Source organism: Phyllobates terribilis, unplaced genomic scaffold (assembly GCF_046119375.1).
Source record: "Phyllobates terribilis strain yellow unplaced genomic scaffold, ASM4611937v1 Scaffold_11__3_contigs__length_659146591, whole genome shotgun sequence".
In the NCBI taxonomy this organism is placed as follows: Eukaryota; Metazoa; Chordata; class Amphibia; order Anura; family Dendrobatidae; genus Phyllobates; species Phyllobates terribilis.
Window position 1 is genome coordinate 35,608,293 of NW_027362771.1, and position 20,088 is coordinate 35,628,380.

General features: G+C 43.9%; 1 protein-coding gene across 4 annotated transcripts in view; it reads right to left on the reverse strand.

Moving 5' to 3' along the window:
- Nucleotides 1-17,341, reverse strand: part of RAD50 (RAD50 double strand break repair protein) — a 168,414-nt gene extending 151,073 nt beyond the window's left edge. For 2 of the 4 annotated variants that reach the window (XM_073651193.1, XM_073651194.1), the window contains exons 1-5: nt 17,183-17,308; nt 14,322-14,404; nt 11,632-11,793; nt 1,154-1,237; nt 626-777 (exon numbers count right to left, since the gene is read on the reverse strand). In XM_073651193.1, the coding sequence (XP_073507294.1) occupies nt 626-777; nt 1,154-1,237; nt 11,632-11,793; nt 14,322-14,393 (470 nt within the window). In that variant the 5' untranslated portion in view covers nt 14,394-14,404; nt 17,183-17,308. Of the gene's footprint in view, nt 1-625; nt 778-1,153; nt 1,238-11,631; nt 11,794-14,321; nt 14,405-17,182 lie in introns of all 4 variants that reach the window. The other 2 variants (XM_073651197.1, XM_073651195.1) reach the window with 2 other exon arrangements.
- Between the last annotated feature and the right edge of the window lie 2,747 nt (nt 17,342-20,088).

The following is a 20,088-nucleotide window of genomic DNA, read 5'->3' on the forward strand; positions in this document are numbered from 1 at the left end:
AAATGTGAAGTGATGGTCAGTGAATCTTGCCAATGGTGCACACAGATCGTTCGCTTTGCTGGAAAGGCTTCTGATTAGGCTCCACACACTCATCTACTGGACAATTACACTTGTAAAACTAGTGAATAATTTAGACTACTAGAGATTCCTAACATCCAAAGGTGAAAATTTCAGATATCTTCTTCGTTGACTGTCCCATTACATCACCTTTTGTTTTTCAAGTTTTAGAAAATAGATCTTTATTTTTTGCATTTGCAACATTTGGATAATTCTACATCAATCTTAAAAGGAGTTGTCTGGTCCTCTGATGAAAGTCTGCAGTCATTCTATGTGACTGCAGACTTCTGTATCAATACGCATGCTTTAAGGATTCTCTGGTGTTGCAGGTGAAAGCAGACGGTCAATTGACAGCAAGTATGCAGTTTGCATACATGTGATTACGTGCTGACTTGACATGTGTGGCCTCGCTCAATATAAGTATGTGGCTGGAAGCATTCTAATTGCATACTTGCAGTTACCTGACAAGCTGTGAGGATTCAAAAGCCTTTCACTAGAAGACCAGGCAACCTCTTTAACTTGACAGGTTTTTTGGTCACACACATTTTAAGAACAGTTGTCAGCTTACTTCATTCTTGTAATTACTCCTTCCAGTGTTTTAAATTCAGTCTTTTTCCCCTTCTGTGTACACACCATGGACCTCTGAACAGCTACTATTTCTCCATTCATGTCCCGGAGCTGTAAACGAATCTGGGCTCTGACATCGGTTTCATGAGCAACCTAAAAATGAGGAAACAAATCAATTTCCACTTCAATAACTATCCAGTAATCAACATTTAATTCCTTTTAAAGAACATCTACAACATGGTTAGAAAGCATGGTGATAAGGCCCGGAGTGATAATATTTCCTTTGTAGACCTTATTAGATTCCATTTGTTCTGAAAATCAATGTTGGCTCGAGATCACAGACTTCCCATATTGTGATCTTCCTTCCCACATGCATCTATGACAGATCAGGAGGTCACTATCTTGAACTCCTCATTAAGTATGGTGGAGGAAGAAGACTACATTATGCAGTGACTGTTTATGAGTATATGGTATTCAAATTGCCCTTGACATTTACTAAACAGCCATTATGAAAATACTTATGAATTACCTTAGGATCATGCACAAAGGTATTTCCTTTTGATCCAGGTGGAAAATCTCCTGTTGTAATATACTTGAGACACTCAATAATGGTCTGAAATGTCAGAAGAGAACATTTATTATTTACACTTGGATGATAAGCTTTTCAGTCCAATTCTAAGTACTATAGGTTCATCCTGTAATCTCAAACAGAAAATCCTCCTTGTTTTTAATATGCTTATAGTTACAATAATAAAAAATATAATACTTTACTACCATAGGAGTGATTGGATGCAGTGGTCCTGTACGCTGTAGTTATGACCGAGTTTGATGCGTTTTACGTCTGCAAGCATATGGGATAAAACAAAATTTTGGAAATTCCCTTTATTCAAGGATGACATATTGTAAATCACTGGTTTGTTGTAATCACTGTTATTCTTTAAAAAAACAGCTTGTAGTCTGCTACCAGGGAAACATTTTGAGAAAATTTGAAAAGACCAACTCAGCAATACGAAATCTTCAAAGCATTATCATCTGAAATGTCACTCAAAATCTAACCATTACAGGTATATACTTTCCATCTTGCCTGAACTAGTTAGAATTTGCCTATTGACATTTGAGGCATGTAGCATGTTGGTCCCAGATGAGAACAAATGATACACCATAATCCATCTTTATATTCAAGAAGGTGCAATTATATATTTTAAGGTTTCATCCCCTTTCCGACCTTGTCAGTAATAGTTCGTAGCTGCGCCCTGGGCCTATTGGGCCAGCTATGTACTATTACGCGTGATAAGATCACGCCTGCACACAAGCGGTGCGGGGCGATCGCAGCCGGCTGTCAGCTGATTGTTACAGCTGACACCCGGTGCTATGCACCAGGAGCGGTCCCGCACCGCTCCCGGCACATTAACCCCCGAAATGCTGCGATCGAAGTCGAAGCGCCGATACTTACCTCCTCTCCTGTCTCGCGCTGTGTGCTGCGGCTCCCGGAAGTTGTCATGGTGACCCGATGTCGTCATGACAAAATCTGTGTCACCAGACAGAGGGAAGTGACCGCAGTGCATGACCAAAGTAACATCTCCCTGTGCAGCGCTGACAGGCTGCAAAGCATAGGGAGGTGCTGCATCTCTATGATATACAGCCGATCAAGCTGCAAAAAGTGAAAGTCCCATAGTGGGACAAAGTATAAAAGTCCAAAAATTGTCAAAGTGGGGAAAAAAAATAAAAAATTGAAAAACTATAATAAAATAAAAATAAAAAAATAATCCCCAAAAGATAAAAATTTACTGCACCCATAATATTTATTATGAAAAAAAGAAAATAAACCAATAAAAGTACACATATTTGGTATTGCCACGTCCAGAACGACCTGATCTATAAAACTGTCCCACTAGTTAACTCCTTTAGTGAAAACAGTGAAAAAAAAAGCAAAAAAACGATGCTTTACCATCATATCGGCAAACAAAAAATACAATAACACGCAATAACACGCAATCAAAAAGACTAATGCAAATGGTACCGCTAAAAACGTCATCTTATCCCGCAAAAAACAAGCCGCCATACAGCTCCATCAGCCGAAAAGTAAAAAAGCTATAGTTCTCAGAGTAAAGCGATACAAAAAAATTCATTTTTTCTATAAAATTCTTTTTATTGTGTAAAATTGGCAAAACATAAAAAAACAATATAAATGTGGTACCGCTGTAAACGTACTGACCCGAAGAATAAAGCTACCTTATCAATTTTACCACACATGGAACAGCAGAAAAAAAAACAATTCCGGAATTGTTGGTTTTTGTTTATTCTGCCTCCCAAAAATCGGAATAGAAAGCGATCAAAAAATGTCACGTGTCTGAAAATGGTACCAATAACAGCGTCAACTTGTCCCGCAAAAAACAAACCGTCCTATGACTCTGTCGGCCGAAATACAGAAAAATTATAGCTCTCAAAATATGGTGATGCACAAATTAGTCTTTGCAAAAAAAACAAAAAAAAGTGTCTTTTAGTGTGTGACAGCTGTCAATCATAAAAAAAACAATATGAATCTGGTATCGCTGTAATCGCACCGACCCGAAGAAAAAAAGTCGTCTAGTCACTTATACCACATGAGGAACGGGGTAAAACAAACTCTAGGGTTAGGGTTGTGCTAGGGTTTGGGCTGGGTTGCTGTTAGGGTTAGGTTAAGGTTAGGGTTGGGATTGTGCTAGGGTTGGGTTTTTTTCAAAAGTAAAGAAAAAAACATGACGACAATATGGCGACCAGTGTTGAGCAAGTGCTCGCTACTTGAGTTTGCATCGGAAGCTTGGGTATGCACAGAGTATCGCGGGTGCTCGAGTGACATGCTCGAGTCTCCGCCCCATATGTTTTACAGCAGCTATTCAGATAAAAAAAAACTCACGGGATTGCCTGCCATGCACGAGCGATCCCCGCATGTTTTTTTTGGGGTGTTTAATAACCGTGAAACATGAAGGGCGGGGACTCGATCATGTCACTTGAGCACCCGCGATACATGGTGCATACCCGAGTACCCGATGCAAACTCAAGTAGCGAGTACTTGCGCTCAAGACTAATGACAACTTATTCAATATGATGACCTAATGTTATCAAATTCTGTGTAGTACCTCTGGGTTCAAAATGTTCACTATACCCCTTGATAAAATCTTTGAGGGGTGTAGTTTCCAAAATGGGGTCACTTCTGGGGGGTTTCCACTGTTTAAACGCGTTAGGGGCTCTCCAAAAGCAACATGGCGTCCACTAATTATTCTAGCAAATTTTACATTCAAAAAGTCAAATGGCGCTCCTTCCCTTCCGAGCCCTGGAAGAGGTATTGGCTTACTCAGGAGAAATTGCACAACAAATGGTATGGCGCAATTTCTCCTGTTACCCTTATGAAAATGCAAAATTGGGGGCTGAAAAACATTTTTGTGGGAACATGGGGGTTCAAGGTGCTCACCACACATCTAGATAAGTTCCCTGAGGGGTCTAGTTTCCAAAATGGCACATCAGGGGCTCTCCAAACGCAACATGGGGTCCGCTAATTACTCAAGCAAATTTTACATTCAAAAAGTCAAATGGCACTCCTTCCCTCCTGAGCCCTGCCATGCACCCCAACAGTCGTTTGCACCCACATATGGGGTATTGGCGTGCTCAGGAGAAATTGCACAACAAATTTTGGAGTCCAGTTTTTCCTGTTACCCTTGCAAAAATAGAAAAATTGGGATCTAAAATAAAATTTTTGTGAAAAAAGTTAAATGTTCATTATTCCCAATTCTCATTCTTCCTAATTTTAAAAATTCCTGTGAAGCACCTGAAGGGTTAATAAACTTCTTGAATGTGGTTTTGAGCACCTTGAGGGGTGGAGTTTTTAGAATGGTGTCACTTTTGGGTATTTTCTGCCATAAAGGCCCCTCAAAGTCAGTTCAAATGTGATGTGGTCCCTAAAAAATGGTTTTGTAAATTTTGTTGAAAAATTAGAAATCGCTGGTCAACTTTTAACCCTTATAACTTCCTAAAAAAAAAAAAAAATTAGTTTCCAAAATTGTGCTGATGTAAAGTAGACATGTGGGAAATGTTATTTATTAACTATTTTGTGTGACATATCTCTCTGATTTAAGGGCATGAAAATTCAAAGTTTGAAAATTGCAAAATTTTCAAAATTTTTGCCAAATTTCTGATTTTTTCACAAATAAACGCAAGTAATATTGAAGAAATTTTACCACTATCATGAAGTACAATATGTCACGAAAAGACAATCTCAGAATCAGGGGGATCCGTAAAAATTGGCCTGGTCATTAACGTGCAAACCACTTTGGGGGATAAAGGGGTTAAAAATTCTTTAAAGTTAGATGTCAAAGTGGTTGTCTGGTTAAGCAGGGCTGTGGAGTCGGTAACCCAAACCTCTAACTCCTCATTTTCCATGACACCGACTCCATCTCCCTCATACATGGCTCATGTTTAAGTGATAAATTTACTGCAGCACAGATTAATCTCAGCTAAAAGTCTAGACCCTTAGATCAGGAATAGGACAGACATTTATAGGACATTTCAGAACTTTCCCAAATTCTTATGAAAAAAATATTCCCTACAAACTGAACTGAACTACGGCACCCAATTTATTATATACTTTAGGCGAAGTAGTCGGTCCATTTTATACCGACTCCACCAAAATGGGCTAAGACTCCGACTCCACGACTTCAACTCCACAGCCCTGTGGTTAAGAAAAATCATTTTACACTATTCTAATAAATAATTCTGTATTGATATACAGAATGATACAGGACACCTATCAAATCCATCCGTTACACATACAGCTTACTGGTTTCACTGGGCACCAGGCAATGCTCCGCTTCTCCTTATCGGTGCTGTAGGGAAATTGAAGACTTGCAGCATATCTTTTCAAATTACAGCTGCTAACTGAGGGGTCGGTCTATTCATTTGAAAATCGTGTAATCAATTTCGTTTCACCTTTAAAGCCCAACTCCAGTGTTTTTTTTTCCCAGCGCTGGAGAGGTGCTACTAATCCAAGGTCCCTTACCCTAGTGTTGTTCTGACCCACAGCCATCTTTACTTTTGATCAGCGACGCTCTGGTCCCGTGGTGCTATCTTGTGACCAGAACTTCTGACTTACTGGAAGTCGGAAATAACAGTCAGAAGCTCCCAATGTAAGTCTAGGAGAGTCAGCATGAGGCTGCGTGTCCACGATGCGTTTTTCATGCGTATTCGCAGCAGAAACGCATCAAAAACGCATGATAATCCGCACCCCATGGTCCCCAATGGCATTCCGCAATGTCAATGCACATGCTGCGGATTTTTCCGCAGCGTTTCTGCAGTGCTCATAAATCCACAGCATGTTCATTAATTTTGCGGAAGCGCAGCGGAATTGCTGCCATTGACTTGCATTGAGACGCATATAATCCGTGTCTGTACATTTGTACACGCGGATTATATGCGTTTCAATGTACGGATGGTACCCAGTTCTGGAGGAGAGAAGACTTCATCCAGACCTGGGTACCATTGTACCTGTAAAAAAAAAAAGAATAAAATAATAAATAAAGTTTATATTCACCGGTCCGCCGGCTTCTCTCTGCTTGCCGGCAGCGCTTATCTTCCAGGATCTGAGATGACGTCGCGGTCATGTGACCGCAGGCTGTCTCGCGAGAGCCCGGCAACCAGGAAGAAGCCAGGACGAGCGTGACAGCTCGGATTGCAAGGATTTATATAGTGTGACCTAGTTGTCAAGCACTTTCCAAGTGATGCTATCACCTGGAAAGTGCTTGTCAGTCCACATGCGGAAACGCATGCGTTAACGCATGTGAATCCGCATGTATTCTGCAGGAAAAACGCATGTACAATCTGTATGCGTTTTTTCTGGCAAGGGAGATGCAGAAACGCTGCAGAAATTTTCTGCTTCATTTCTGCATTGTGGGCACATAGCCTGAGGCTCTCATACACTTACATTGATAAGTGACCTCTGGCTCGCTCCAACAAACACTGGAGCTATCTGGCAGGTCACAACCTGATAAAGACTGTCCGCATCGGTGCTGATAGAAGGTGAAGATTGAGGCGGGTAGGGATAAGACTAAGTGCAGAGTCCTTAGATTAGAAGAAACACTCCTGAATTGCAATAAAAAAGGCTGTAGTGGTGCTTTACCTATTCGTACAAGTCCTATTGGAAAAAAGCTGGGACCCTATGTAAAATGTGAAGACAATAAGAATGCAGCAATGATTTGGAAATCAAAGAACGCAAATCAGAAGGTGAGTTTGACATTTATGCATTTTATTTGAAAAAAAATTGCCTAATTTTATTAGTTGATGCCAGCAACACATCTCAAAAAGTTCGGACAGGGCGTTGTCTACTATCGTGTAGCATCCCCTCTTTTTACAGTGGTTTATACATATCTGTGAAGTGAGGAGACCCAATTGCTGGAGTTTTGGGAGAGGAATGTTGTCCCATTCTTGTCTGAGGTAGGATTGTAGTTGCTCAATGATCCTGGGTCTTTTTTGTTGTATTTTTCTTTTCATAATGCATCAAATGTTTTCTATTGGTGAAAGGTTTGGACTGCAGGCTTATAGTTCATCCCCCGAACTCTTCTTATGTGAAACCATGCTGTTGAGATGGATGAAGTATGTGGTTTAGAATTCTCTTGCTGACTTATGTAAGACTTTCCCTGAAATAGACGTAGTCTGGATGGCGGCATATGTTGTTCTACAACCTCTATTTAACGTTCAGCATTTATAATGCCTTTCTAGATGTGCAAGCTGCCCATGACATAGACACTAAGGCAACTCTATACCACCAGAGATACAGGCTTTTGAGCTGAGCCCTGATAGGAGAGAGCTGGTTGAGTCTGGAGGACACAGCATCCATTGTTTCCATAAAGTATTTAGAATTTTGATTCATCTGACCACAGAACAGTTTTTTAATTTGCCACAGTCAATTTTTAAATGAGCTTTGGCCCATAGAACACAGCAGCCAGAATCGTATTGTGTTGATATATGGCTTCTTCTTTGCCTAATAGGGCTTTAACTTGCATGTGTGTATTGCACGGCAGACAGAAGTCACATGTCCAGAAGAGAACGAAAGCGGGACTGGAAACTGTGACAGATGCCCATTGGTAAGTTCCTTAATATACTTACAGTATACACACATTTACACAGGTTTAGCTAATAAAAAAAGAATTAATGAAATTGCTTCTATAACTTGCATTTATGGATTGCACAGCGAACTGTGTTCACAGACAAAGATTTCTGGAATTATTCCTGAGCCCATGCAGTGATTTGCATGACTGAATCGTGACTGCTTTAATGCGTTGCCACCTGACAGCCTGTAGATCACAAATATCCAATACTCATTGCCGACCTTGGCCACATGGATTTCTCCAAAATCCCTAAATCTTTAGATGACATTTTGTGCTCTAGATGTTGTAACATTGAAAGTCTTTGCAATTTTATATTTAAGAACATTTTTCTGAATTTTTTGGACAATGTTTAGGAGCAGTTGTTCACAGATTGGTGAATCTCTAACTATCTCTATTTCTGAAAGACTCTACCTCTCTAATATGATTTTTATTCAGTCATGTTACTTAGTTGAAAATTGACCCTTTTGCTGTTTTTGATTAATAGTACTTATATTTCCAGCTTTTTGTTAAAGTTCCCCCAACTATTTGGAGATGCGTGGCTATCATCAATTTCTAAATGAGTTTTTTTTTTTCAAATAAAATGGAAAAATGTCTAGCTGTCACCTTCTGATCTGTATTCTATGTTCTGTTGTGAATAAAATATGGCTAAAAGAGATTTCCAAATCATTGCATTCTGGCTTTCTTACATTTGACACAGTGTCTCTAATCTTTTAAAATTGTAGTTATACTAACATATCATATGGCAATACATTATGCCTGGATATATCACTATGCCCTGGTCTCTCTTAAGGCACTACTCCAGGGAAACCTAACAAGCATTTTCACAGGACAGTATTTGAGCACTGAGTTGTCACCATAATAGTTAAAGGGATTGTCCAAAATAATAAAAGCACTGCACGCAGGTAGCAAAACATGTAAAGTAATGAAGACATACTCAACTTCTAGCTCCCAGCATCTCCAGCACTGCATCCCCGATGATTCCGTTTAAATTGGCTACGGACATCACTGCCTGGAAATCCAAAGGGACTGCAGAGGCCAGCGATTGGCTGCAGAAGTTACATGGGCTATACAGACTGTGACATCTGAAGCCAATGAAAACAGAAGCATTGGAGATGCAGTCCTGGAGCTACCAGAATCTAGAAAATTGAGTGTATATTCATATATTATTTTACATATACTGCTGCTGATGTATAGCATTTTCATTATTTTGGACAACCACATTAACAATTACAGCTAGGATCTGCTATCACTTATTGGCTGTAAGATAACAGCTGCCAAGAACCCCCAAATCCTGAGTTTGAGAGTAAATGAACAGCTTCCTGCTGATAAATTGTTCCCTTGATGCCTACAGGTCCTGCCCAGCTTAATAAGCTGTGTTGCAGCTTTCTGTACAGTGGGTGGCTGGGCGCATTGTTGTGGAGGGAATAAACTGAAAGGACACTTGTTCTCACGATCAGGGTAGACATGTCATAACATAATCATTTTTGAAAATACCTCTTTGGTAGTAGAGTTTCTCATATTTCAGCCATTGCTGTAGGTGTGAACCAAGGTCACAGTTTCGGAATGAAAATACTTACCACTAATCAGCCAGATTTATGTCACTTTGAACCAACATAAAAAAATGAATGATCCACAAAAGGAGTTTTCAAAAATTGAAAAAATTAGGCAAAAAAAAAAAAACCTGACTTGATAAATCCCTCACCATTTAAGTATTGCAGCTTTGATTTCACCTGCTATTTGATGATTTTTCTGCAGCAATGGTGTGCCATACATCTACATACCTGTTGCAACCAATCACTTGCTTCAGCGGTGTATAGCTGAGGCTAGTAGTTAGCTGAAGTGGTCATGTGGGTGGTTGGAGTCGTGCTAGCTGTGGAAGTCACATGGGGAATGGTGGACGCCACTGCTGTAGTTACCAAGATTATCTGTTGAGCAACTGCAGACAGCATTGTGCAGCTATATGTATTCTGCTACACTGCAGTGCACGCACATTTCACATCATCAGTCTACAGACACTAAAACATCTCTTCTTGAGGAAGACGCCAACTCAGCTTAAAACATTTTGCAATGTAAGATATCAGCATTGTCTGTAAGGCAAAGATTTTCCAGATTCCTGAAGTAATTTTTTTATCATAATCTGTGCTTCAAAACACTCAAATGGAGCTGCTCCCCAAGTCTTCTTGCCCCATCTATTATATAATACTCAAGTTATTATTGACTCCCATATTAGGCAGTCTAATATGCAAAATCTTAAAGGGAATGTGTCACCCCCCCTGGGCGATATCAGACCTCTAGTATGGGCATACAGGTGATAGAAAAGTGAATCTATACATACCTGTATGGCCATAGTAGAGGTCTGATGGGAGTCTGTCCCTCCTGGGAGATATCAGACCTCTACTATGGACATACAGGTGATAGAAAAGTAACTCTATACCTACCTGTATGGCCATAGTAGAGGTCTGATGGGAGTCTGTCCCTCCTGGGAGATATCAGACCTCTACTATGGACATACAGGTGATAGAAATGTAACTCTATACCTACCTGTATGGCCATAGTAGAGGTCTGATGGGAGTCTGTCCCTCCTGGGAGATATCTGACCTCTACTATGGGTATACAGGTGATAGAAATGTAACTCTATACCTACCTGTATGGCCATAGTAGAGGTCTGATGGGAATCTGTCCCCCCTGGGAGATATCTGACCTCTACTATGGACATACAGGTGATAGATATGTAACTCTATACCTACCTGTATGGCCATAGTAGAGGTCTGATGGGAGTCTGTCCCCCCTGGGAGATATCTGACCTCTACTATGGACATACAGGTGATAGAAATGTAACTCTATACCTACCTGTATGGCCATAGTAGAGGTCTGATGGGAGTCTGTCCCTCCTGGGAGATATCAGACCTCTAGTATGGGCATACAGGTGATAGAAAAGTAAATCTATACTTACCTGTATGGCCCACAGCAGAGGTCTGATTGCAGAGAAATCTGCTTTTATAAAGTCTGTTTTCCAGAGGTTTGGCTTCTGGGGGACGCCAAGCAAATCCCTCCTATCTGCTTATTATTCCCCTAAATCGCCGCCTCTGTGCAAAATTACAATATCCCCCCCTCCCCTGCACATCATAGGGCCCTGTGACGTGCCCTGCTCTGCCTCCCCTCCCGCGCATGCGCAAAGTGCCGCTCCCATGGAGCGCACTTTGTTTCCCTCCGGCCTCGTATGGCTGCGTACTGCCAGCGGAGCGGAAGTCTCAGTGACTCACAGTCGCTTGCGCAATACAAGGCTGCAGCGCAGTACACAGCCAAATGGGGCCAGAGGGAAACAAAGCACGCTCCATGGGAGCGGCACTCTGAATATGCGCGGGAGGGGAGGCCGAGCAGGGCACGTCCCAGGGCCTGTCACAGGGCCTTGTGACATGCACAGGAGGGAGGGGAATATGGTAATTTAGCACAGAGGCGGCTATTTAGGGGAATAGTAAGCAGATCGGAGGGGTTTGCTTGGCGTCCCCCTGACGAGAAGCCTCTGGAAAACAGACTTTATAAAACCAGATTTCTCTGCAATCAGACCTCTGCTATGGGCCATACAGGTAAGTATAGATTTACTTTTTTATCACCTGTATGCCCATAGTAGAGGCCTGATATCGCCCAGGGGGGTGACACATTCCCTTTAAATAAAATGTCTAAAGATCCATCTATGTATAAAAAAAATTTGCTGCAGATTTTGTTGAACCGAAAACAAATCTGCATCTGTTAATTACAAATTAGCTGGATGTGAAATCTGAGGCAAATTTGTGCCACTGAATTTGCTAGATCTGAAACATTTTTCTGCCATTGTACTGTATAAACATACATTTTATACTGTTTAACTTACAGTTTTTCCAGCTCCATTTGGTCCTACTAAAATTGTCAGCGGAGTGAAGAAGGTTATGACTTGTTTATCTTTATCTTCCACCCCAAAACTCCTCACACCAAGGATGCTCATCTTCTCTATTTTAGACATCTTGCTGAATCTGCCTTTACACTCTTTACGGACCTAAAGAAAAAAAAACATTCACATCCGTAATTACTTTATACTGCATTATACATTCCACCCCTTTTTATCACTGCATTACAGCTGGAAACACAAAAATAAAAAACACATATCTTGTGCAACCTAAAAAGGAGAAAGGCTGTCATTTTAATGGCAATTTACAACACGATTCTGCGCTAGGTTCAAATTTGTACATATACAGACACGCATGGGACATCTACGATATATCATTAACAAATTCATATGTCAAACTACATCAGTTATAATTTTGACATATACATAATTTTTTTTTTATTCTTTTCGCAACTAGCTTTTAATGACAGACAGGAAAACCTATTTGTTTTAGACGCATTGAAATGTAATGCTATATTTTTCAATATATCTCCTCTTGAGAATAATAGAGAAAAAAAATAGGTATTTCAGACTTTTTGGGGGGCCAAAAAATGTGGTCAGTTATGTTTTTTTGGAAAAAAACAACAACAGAATATGGCATAAATCTGACAAAATACTGTGAAAAGAACATTTTTTGACTGTCTTGTCCTTTTTAGTCTATGAGTAAGCTGCTGTATACGTCTGAATGATGGTTTTTGCAATACATGTATGCACTCTATGAATGTGAGCTTGGAATTCAGATGTCTGATTTTCCCAATTATGAGAAAAAAAGCACCAATTATTTTGCTCAGATTTTGATTCTAGTATGGTCCGAGTGTCATCAGTTTTTCTCACACAAGGGAGAAAAAAAATTTCTTCACCTTCTCTTTTCTGCAGTTTGTGAAAATCGAAACCGAGTGTGATCCAATTTTTTCACAGACCTAGAGACTTGCATTGACAACTTTCATCCGACCCTCAGATCAAAATCGGACATGTCTTTGCGATTTTCCACAGACCACTCAGTCCGCAAAAAGTCATGGATATGTGAATAGCACCATTGTCTATCACAGATACACGTGCAATCCGTCAAAAAAAGAATAGCACTGATACGAGAAAATCGGACGTCTGAATGAGGCCATGTGCTACTTTTTAGCTAATAATTGTGAATTAGCAGAGATCAATACTTTGTACATTCATTCTATGTGATTGATCAGGTTTTTATCTTATATTACATAGGCCTGGGTTTATTCACAACTATTCCTTCTCCATTAGGGTACTCTCAGATTTACCGTACACAATACATTTTTTTGTTTTAGTTAGGCCTCTTTCACACGTCAGTATCTCCGGTACATGTGGTGACAGTTTCCACAAGTACTGGAGACACTGACACACGCAGATCCATTCAAATCTATGGGTCTGTGCACATCTCAGTGTGTTCCACACGCTGACATGTCCATTTTTTTACAGATACACGGCAAAACGTACCACATGGATGACATCCGTGTGTCATCTCTGTGTGACACGTACCGGCGCCTGGGAATCAGCGCTACAGTTAGTGCTGTTCCCAAGTGCCGGTGCTGAACACTGCCCTCATCATGGTTCCCTGCCAGCGCTGTGATCAGCACCAGCAGGACAATGATGAGGGTAGTAGTGTCTGCTCCCAGTGTCCACATGTGTAAAAATAAGAATAAAATCCATGTACTCACCTCTCCTAGGTGTCCCCCACTATACTATATGCTACTGCTGCTGCCGAGGAGCCGGGGAGAATGAGCCGCTCAGGAGCGGTGTCCTGTCACTCACTTTTTTTTAACTTCATTGAGCAATGAATAGACTGCTAGAGATTTTTGAAGCAAAATGCAGCAAAAAGGCATCCAGGCATCTTTTGAGCCTTCCCACTGATGCAAAAATATTTTAGTGCGTTTCCGCAGCAGAAATGGACAAAGATGCATGTAATCCACACCTAAGTATATTAAAGTTTTATCAAAGCCAAATACTAGGAAGTATCAGAATCAAAACAGCTTTATTTAAAATATGACACACCAAAAAGGGGACGGAAAAAGGAGAGTCAAAAATGAATGCACATAAAAATGCAATGAAAAATCGTAATTAACCTAATTTAAATAATAGGTGCAGAAATTCGGCAGCATCAAAAACTTAACAAAAGCTCATCGTGGGAATGCAGCCTAAAAAAGACAGTGTGCACATATCCTTAAAGGGGTATTCCAATCTCCAAGATCCTTTCCCAAGATGTAGTAGGTGTAATAATAATAATATTAGCAAATGCCTCCAATTAGAAATCTAGTCGTTTTTCGGATTCGCCGTGTCTCTTTCCTCATGTTCAGGCATTGCAGGACCTTAGGTATTCATGATTACGACCACTAGCAACTAGCTAATTAAGGGCTCACACGCATATGCGTTTACAACATCGCTCTGATGTTGATCCAGAAAAGTAGGATGAGTGTCATGCGAGTACAATGCGATTTTTCTCATATAGCATTCGTATGACATGCGCATGCGACCCGTTTTTTTCCTCTGCAACCATTATTCTACAAATCATTTACAGGACCATTTCCAGTGTTCTGTGCTACAGAATGGTAATATATCTGGAAAAATCGGACTGTATATGGATGGTCCGTGTGCTGTTTATTTTTTTCTCTCACCCATTGACTTGCATTGGTGAGTCTCGTCTGATATACGCAGCCACTCGCAGCATGCTGCAATTTTTTTCTCATCCCAATTTTAGCTGAGAAAAAAAAAAATCACAGAAGAGCACTAAATCAGTGAATAACATTAGTCAGAGTGCAATCTGATTTTTTTATCGGATTGCACTTGTCCGATTTATACGCAGATGAGTATGAGCCCTAATTGTCACTATATGAGTGGTCATAACCATGGAAACCTAAGGTCCTGCAATGCCTGCACATGAGGAAAGAGACACTGCGAATCAGAAAAACTATACTACATTTCTAATTGGAGGTATTTGCTAATATTACTACACCTACTACATACTGGGATAGGATCTTGGAGATGGGAATACACCTTTAAGGATTGTTCAGACAAGTGTATTTAATGTACTTGTGCTGTCCGTGTTATAACTGGACGGCACACTGACCAATATTATTCAATAGGGCTGTATGGACAGTAGTTTTATCACATGGAGCAAGTGTCCGTGTAAAAACATTTGCAGAATGCACTACTGCCTTCTATTGCATTTCCATTAACTGTACTCGGTCTTAAAAATTATATTAACTGCTGATATATAAAAACAAATGTCATACAGATGGCAATGGTTCATTTTTCTGGATGAAACATCAGGTGGTTTTTCATATGTTTGTCTGACCCCGGCCTTAAGCATAAGAAAAGACAAGGACATAAACATTGCATAAATGGAGTAGAAGGGTTATTTTACATTTGGTTTTTACGGACATCTCAATTCTGCATTATGTGGGCACATTGTGGCAGAAGACAATGAGATTCTGGATAGGGCATCCATGTCATCCAGGATATGTAATAAATGATGGTAACGTGCTGGAAAAGTGTCTGTACACTGTTTTATCCCACGAATGAATACTGACATTTTTAATGTGGAGCACTGGATACTTCTCTTTTTACTTGGATGGTTCCACACACGGCTATAGCGCTTTTTCCATATATATCTTCCATACTAAACTAGAAAGTGAGGAGCTTTGAATTTTTTTCTTTCCTCTATTTTTTACTTAAGTGATCAAACTGTTGACTTGCGTGTCATTTTATGATTTAATTGGGTGCACTGGACCTTTTTTATGCCCTAAACTGGAAGGGTCGGCATAGCTTTTTTTGTTTGCTGTACAGGAATGAATCTCCTACATTTCCGATATGGAAAGACAATGGCCAACATATGGCATTGTACCACTAATATAGTGGTATAGCTGGGCAGATTCTATAGGAGGTAAAATTCAGGGAATACCCTCAACACCCATCTCCGATGGAATGCCCCTTAAATATAAGTAGAGTAGACTCAAAGGTACTGAACAGGGGGAACATTATTGAGAAAACAGCTCTTAAAGATCATTTGTCACCTGCTTACCTCCCATGTAAGGAGGGGAATGCGCTGGGGCCACACACGATTGTGCCCACCGCTTACCTCCCAAGTAAGGAGGGGATTACGCTGGGGCCACACGATTGCGCTCACCGCTTACCTCCCATGTAAGGAGGGGATTACGCTGGGGCCACACACGATTGTGCCCACCGCTTACCTCCCATGTAAGGAGGGGAATACGCTGGGGCCACACACGATTGTGCCCACCGCTTACCTCCCATGTAAGGAGGGGAATACGCTGGGGCCACACACGATTGTGCCCACCGCTTACCTCCCATGTAAGGAGGGGATTACGCTGGGGCCACACACGATTGTGCCCACCGCTTACCTCCCATGTAAGGAGGGGATTACGCTGGGGCCACACACGATTGTGCCCACCGCTTACCTCCCATGTAAGGAGGGGAATACGCTGGGGCCACACACGATTGTGCCCACCGTTTACCTCCCAAGTAAGGAGGGGATTACGCTGGGGCCACACACGATTGTGCCCACCACTTACCTCCCATGTAAGGAGGGGAATACGCTGGGGCCACACACGATTGTGTCCACCGTTTACCTCCCAAGTAAGGAGGGGATTACGCTGGGGCCACACACGATTGTGCCCACCACTTACCTCCCATGTAAGGAGGGGAATACGCTGGGGCCACACACGATTGTGTCCACCGTTTACCTCCCAAGTAAGGAGGGGATTACGCTGGGACCACACGATTGTGCCCACCGCTTACCTCCCAAGTAAGGAGGGGAATACGCTGGGGCCACACACGATTGGGCCCACCGTTTACCTCCCAAGTAAGGAGGGGATTACGCTGGGACCACACGATTGTGCCCACCGTTTACCTCCTAAGTAAGGAGGGGATTACGCTGGGGCCACACACAATTGTTATCACAACTCATGCTGTGCAGCTAAATATCACTCCATGCCGCTATATTGTATCATGATCACAAGGTACTGGCAAGCAAAGTGCAAAAGGTAGGAGTCAGTTGGACCTGTGCTTGCTGCAATGTGCCCCCATTCACGTACATTACGCTGTGCTGAGACGGCATAGAACGATCACTGGCCCCCAGAGCTGACTTGTAGCCAGTCACCATGTAGGTTGACGCCACATTCTAGTTCTAGCCACTAAAGTGTGTGATTGTTACTGTAAGCTCATGTTATATAGTAAAGAGGTTCTGCAGGAACTGCCCTGTTCATTATATGTACATTATCCCAGCTGCTGCAGAACATCGCTGAGTGTCACATAAGAAGTGCAAAGCAAGGAGTATTTGCCAATTGCTTTTAATACCAGCACAGTAGTTGATGCAGCGGCCCAAATCTTACACAGCTGACGCAGAACCTCTTTTTGGAACTAAAACATGAGACTGACTGGTCCGTCTCCGTTTTCCCGCCACTTTCTGTCACATAGGACCCTATACTGCGGCAGAAAGGCCGGGTTATCAGCGTACCTTACACCGCCCGTTACTTTACCCGCCTGTTATCTACTGTGCGGCAGCGGTGCACCGAGCGCTCCCGGGAAGAGCTCTGTCCGGTCACTTCCTTGTTCTGTAGCCCGCCTCTCCGCCGTCAGCCAATGGGAGCGCTGGCGCGGGCAGCAGCAAACTTGTGTGACTCCTCCTGCAGCAGGCCGGGTTGTGTGACGCGACTAGTACTGAGCAGGGAGGCAGTCCTCACCTCCCTTACCAGCATGGGCATGTGTAGTATGCCATAGCCACTAGGGCGGCAACAGAGAGGCACTCCCTGTACCAGCATGGCCATGTGTAGTATGCCATAGCCACTAGTACTGAGCAGAGAGGCAGTCCTCACCTCCCGCACCAGCATGGGCATGTGTAGTATGCTATAGCCACTAGGGTGGCAGCAGAGAGGCACTCGCTGCACCTCCCGCACCAGCATGGGCATGTGTAGTATGCCATAGCCACTAGGGTGGCAGCAGAGAGGCAGTCCCTGTACCAGCATGGCCATGTGTAGTATGCCATAGCCACTAGGGTGGCAGCAGAGAGGCAGTCCTCACTCCCGCACCAGCATGGGCATGTGTAGTATGTCATAGCCACTAGGGCGGCAGCGGAGAGGCACTCCCCACACCTCCAGCACCAGCATGGCCATGTGTAGTATGCCATAGCCACTAGGGTGGCAGCAGAGAGGCAGTCCCTGTACCAGCATGGCCATGTGTAGTATGCCATAGCCACTAGGGCGGCAGCAGAGAGGCACTCCCCACACCTCCCGCACCAGCATGGGCATGTGTAGCATGTCATAGCCACTAGGGCGGCAGCAGAGAGGCACTCCCTGTACCAGCATGGCGATGTGTAGTATGTGATAGCCACTAGTACTGAGCAGAGAGGCAGTCCTCACCTCCCGCATCAGCATGGCCATGTGTAGTATGTCATAGCCACTAGTACTGAGCAGAGAGGCAGTCCTCACCTCCCGCACCAGCATGGGCATGTGTAGTATGCCATAGCCACTAGAGCGGCAACAGAGAGGCACTCCCTGTACCAGCATAGCCATGTGTAGTATGCTATAGCCACTAGGGCGGCAGCAGAGAGGCAGTCCTCACCTCCCACACCAGCATGGGCATGTGTAGTATGCCATAGCCACTAGGGCGGCAACAGAGAGGCACTCCCTGTACCAGCATAGCCATGTGTAGTATGCTATAGCCACTAGGGCGGCAGCAGAGAGGCAGTCCTCACCTCCCGCACCAGCATGGGCATGTGTAGTATGCCATAGCCACTAGGGCGGCAACAGAGAGGCACTCCCTGTACCAGCATAGCCATGTGTAGTATGCTATAGCCACTAGGGCGGCAGCAGAGAGGCAGTCCTCACCTCCCGCACCAGCATGGGCATGTGTAGTATGCCATAGCCACTAGGGTGGCAGCAGAGAGGCACTCCCTGCACCTCCCGCACCAGCATGGCCATGTGTAGTATGCCATAGCCACTAGGGTGGCAGCAGAGAGGCAGTCCCTGTACCAGCATGGCCATGTGTAGTTTGCCATAGCCACTAGGGTGGCAGCAGAAAGGCAGTCCTCACTCCCGCACCAGCATGGGCATGTGTAGTATGTCATAGCCAGTAGGGCGGCAGCGGAGAGGCACTCCCCACACCTCCCGCACCAGCATGGCCATGTGTAGTATGCCATAGCCACTAGGGTGGCAGCAGAGAGGCAGTCCCTGTACCAGCATGGCCATGTGTAGTATGCCATAGCCACTAGGGCGGCAGCAGAGAGGCACTCCCCACACCTCCCGCACCAGCATGGCCATGTGTAGTATGTGATAGCCACTAGTACTGAGCAGAGAGGCAGTCCTCACCTCCCGCATCAGCATGGCCATGTGTAGTATGTCATAGCCACTAGGGCGGCAGCAGAGAGGCACTCCATGTACCAGCATGGCCATGTGTAGTATGTGATAGCCACTAGTACTGAGCAGAGAGGCAGTCCTCACCTCCCGCACCAGCATGGCCATGTGTAGTATGCCATAGCCACTAGTACTGAGCAGAGAGGCAATCCTCACCTCCCGCACCAGCATGGCCATGTGTAGTATGCCATAGCCACTAGGGCGGCAACAGAGAGGCACTCCCTGTACCAGCATAGCCATGTGTAGTATGCTATAGCCACTAGGGCGGCAGCAGAGAGGCAGTCCTCACCTCCCGCACCAGCATGGGCATGTGTAGTATGCCATAGCCACTAGGGTGGCAACAGAGAGGCACTCCCTGTACCAGCATAGCCATGTGTAGTATGCTATAGCCACTAGGGCGGCAGCAGAGAGGCAGTCCTCACCTCCCGCACCAGCATGGGCATGTGTAGTATGCTATAGCCACTAGGGCGGCAGCAGAGAGGCAGTCCTCACCTCCCGCACCAGCATGGGCATGTGTAGTATGCCATAGCCACTAGGGTGGCAGCAGAGAGGCACTCGCTGCACCTCCCGCACCAGCATGGCCATGTGTATTATGCCATAGCCACTAGGGTGGCAGCAGAGAGGCAGTCCCTGTACCAGCATGGCCATGTGTAGTATGCCATAGCCACTAGGGTGGCAGCAGAGAGGCAGTCCTCACTCCCGCACCAGCATGGGCATGTGTAGTATGTCATAGCCACTAGGGCGGCAGCGGAGAGGCACTCCCCACACCTCCCGCACCAGCATGGCCATGTGTAGTATGCCATAGCCACTAGGGTGGCAGCAGAAAGGCAGTCCCTGTACCAGCATGGCCATGTGTAGTATGCCATAGCCACTAGGGCGGCAGCAGAGAGGCACTCCCCACACCTCCCGCACCAGCATGGGCATGTGTAGCATGTCATAGCCACTAGGGCGGCAGCAGAGAGGCACTCCCTGTTCCAGCATGGCCATGTGTAGTATGTGATAGCCACTAGTA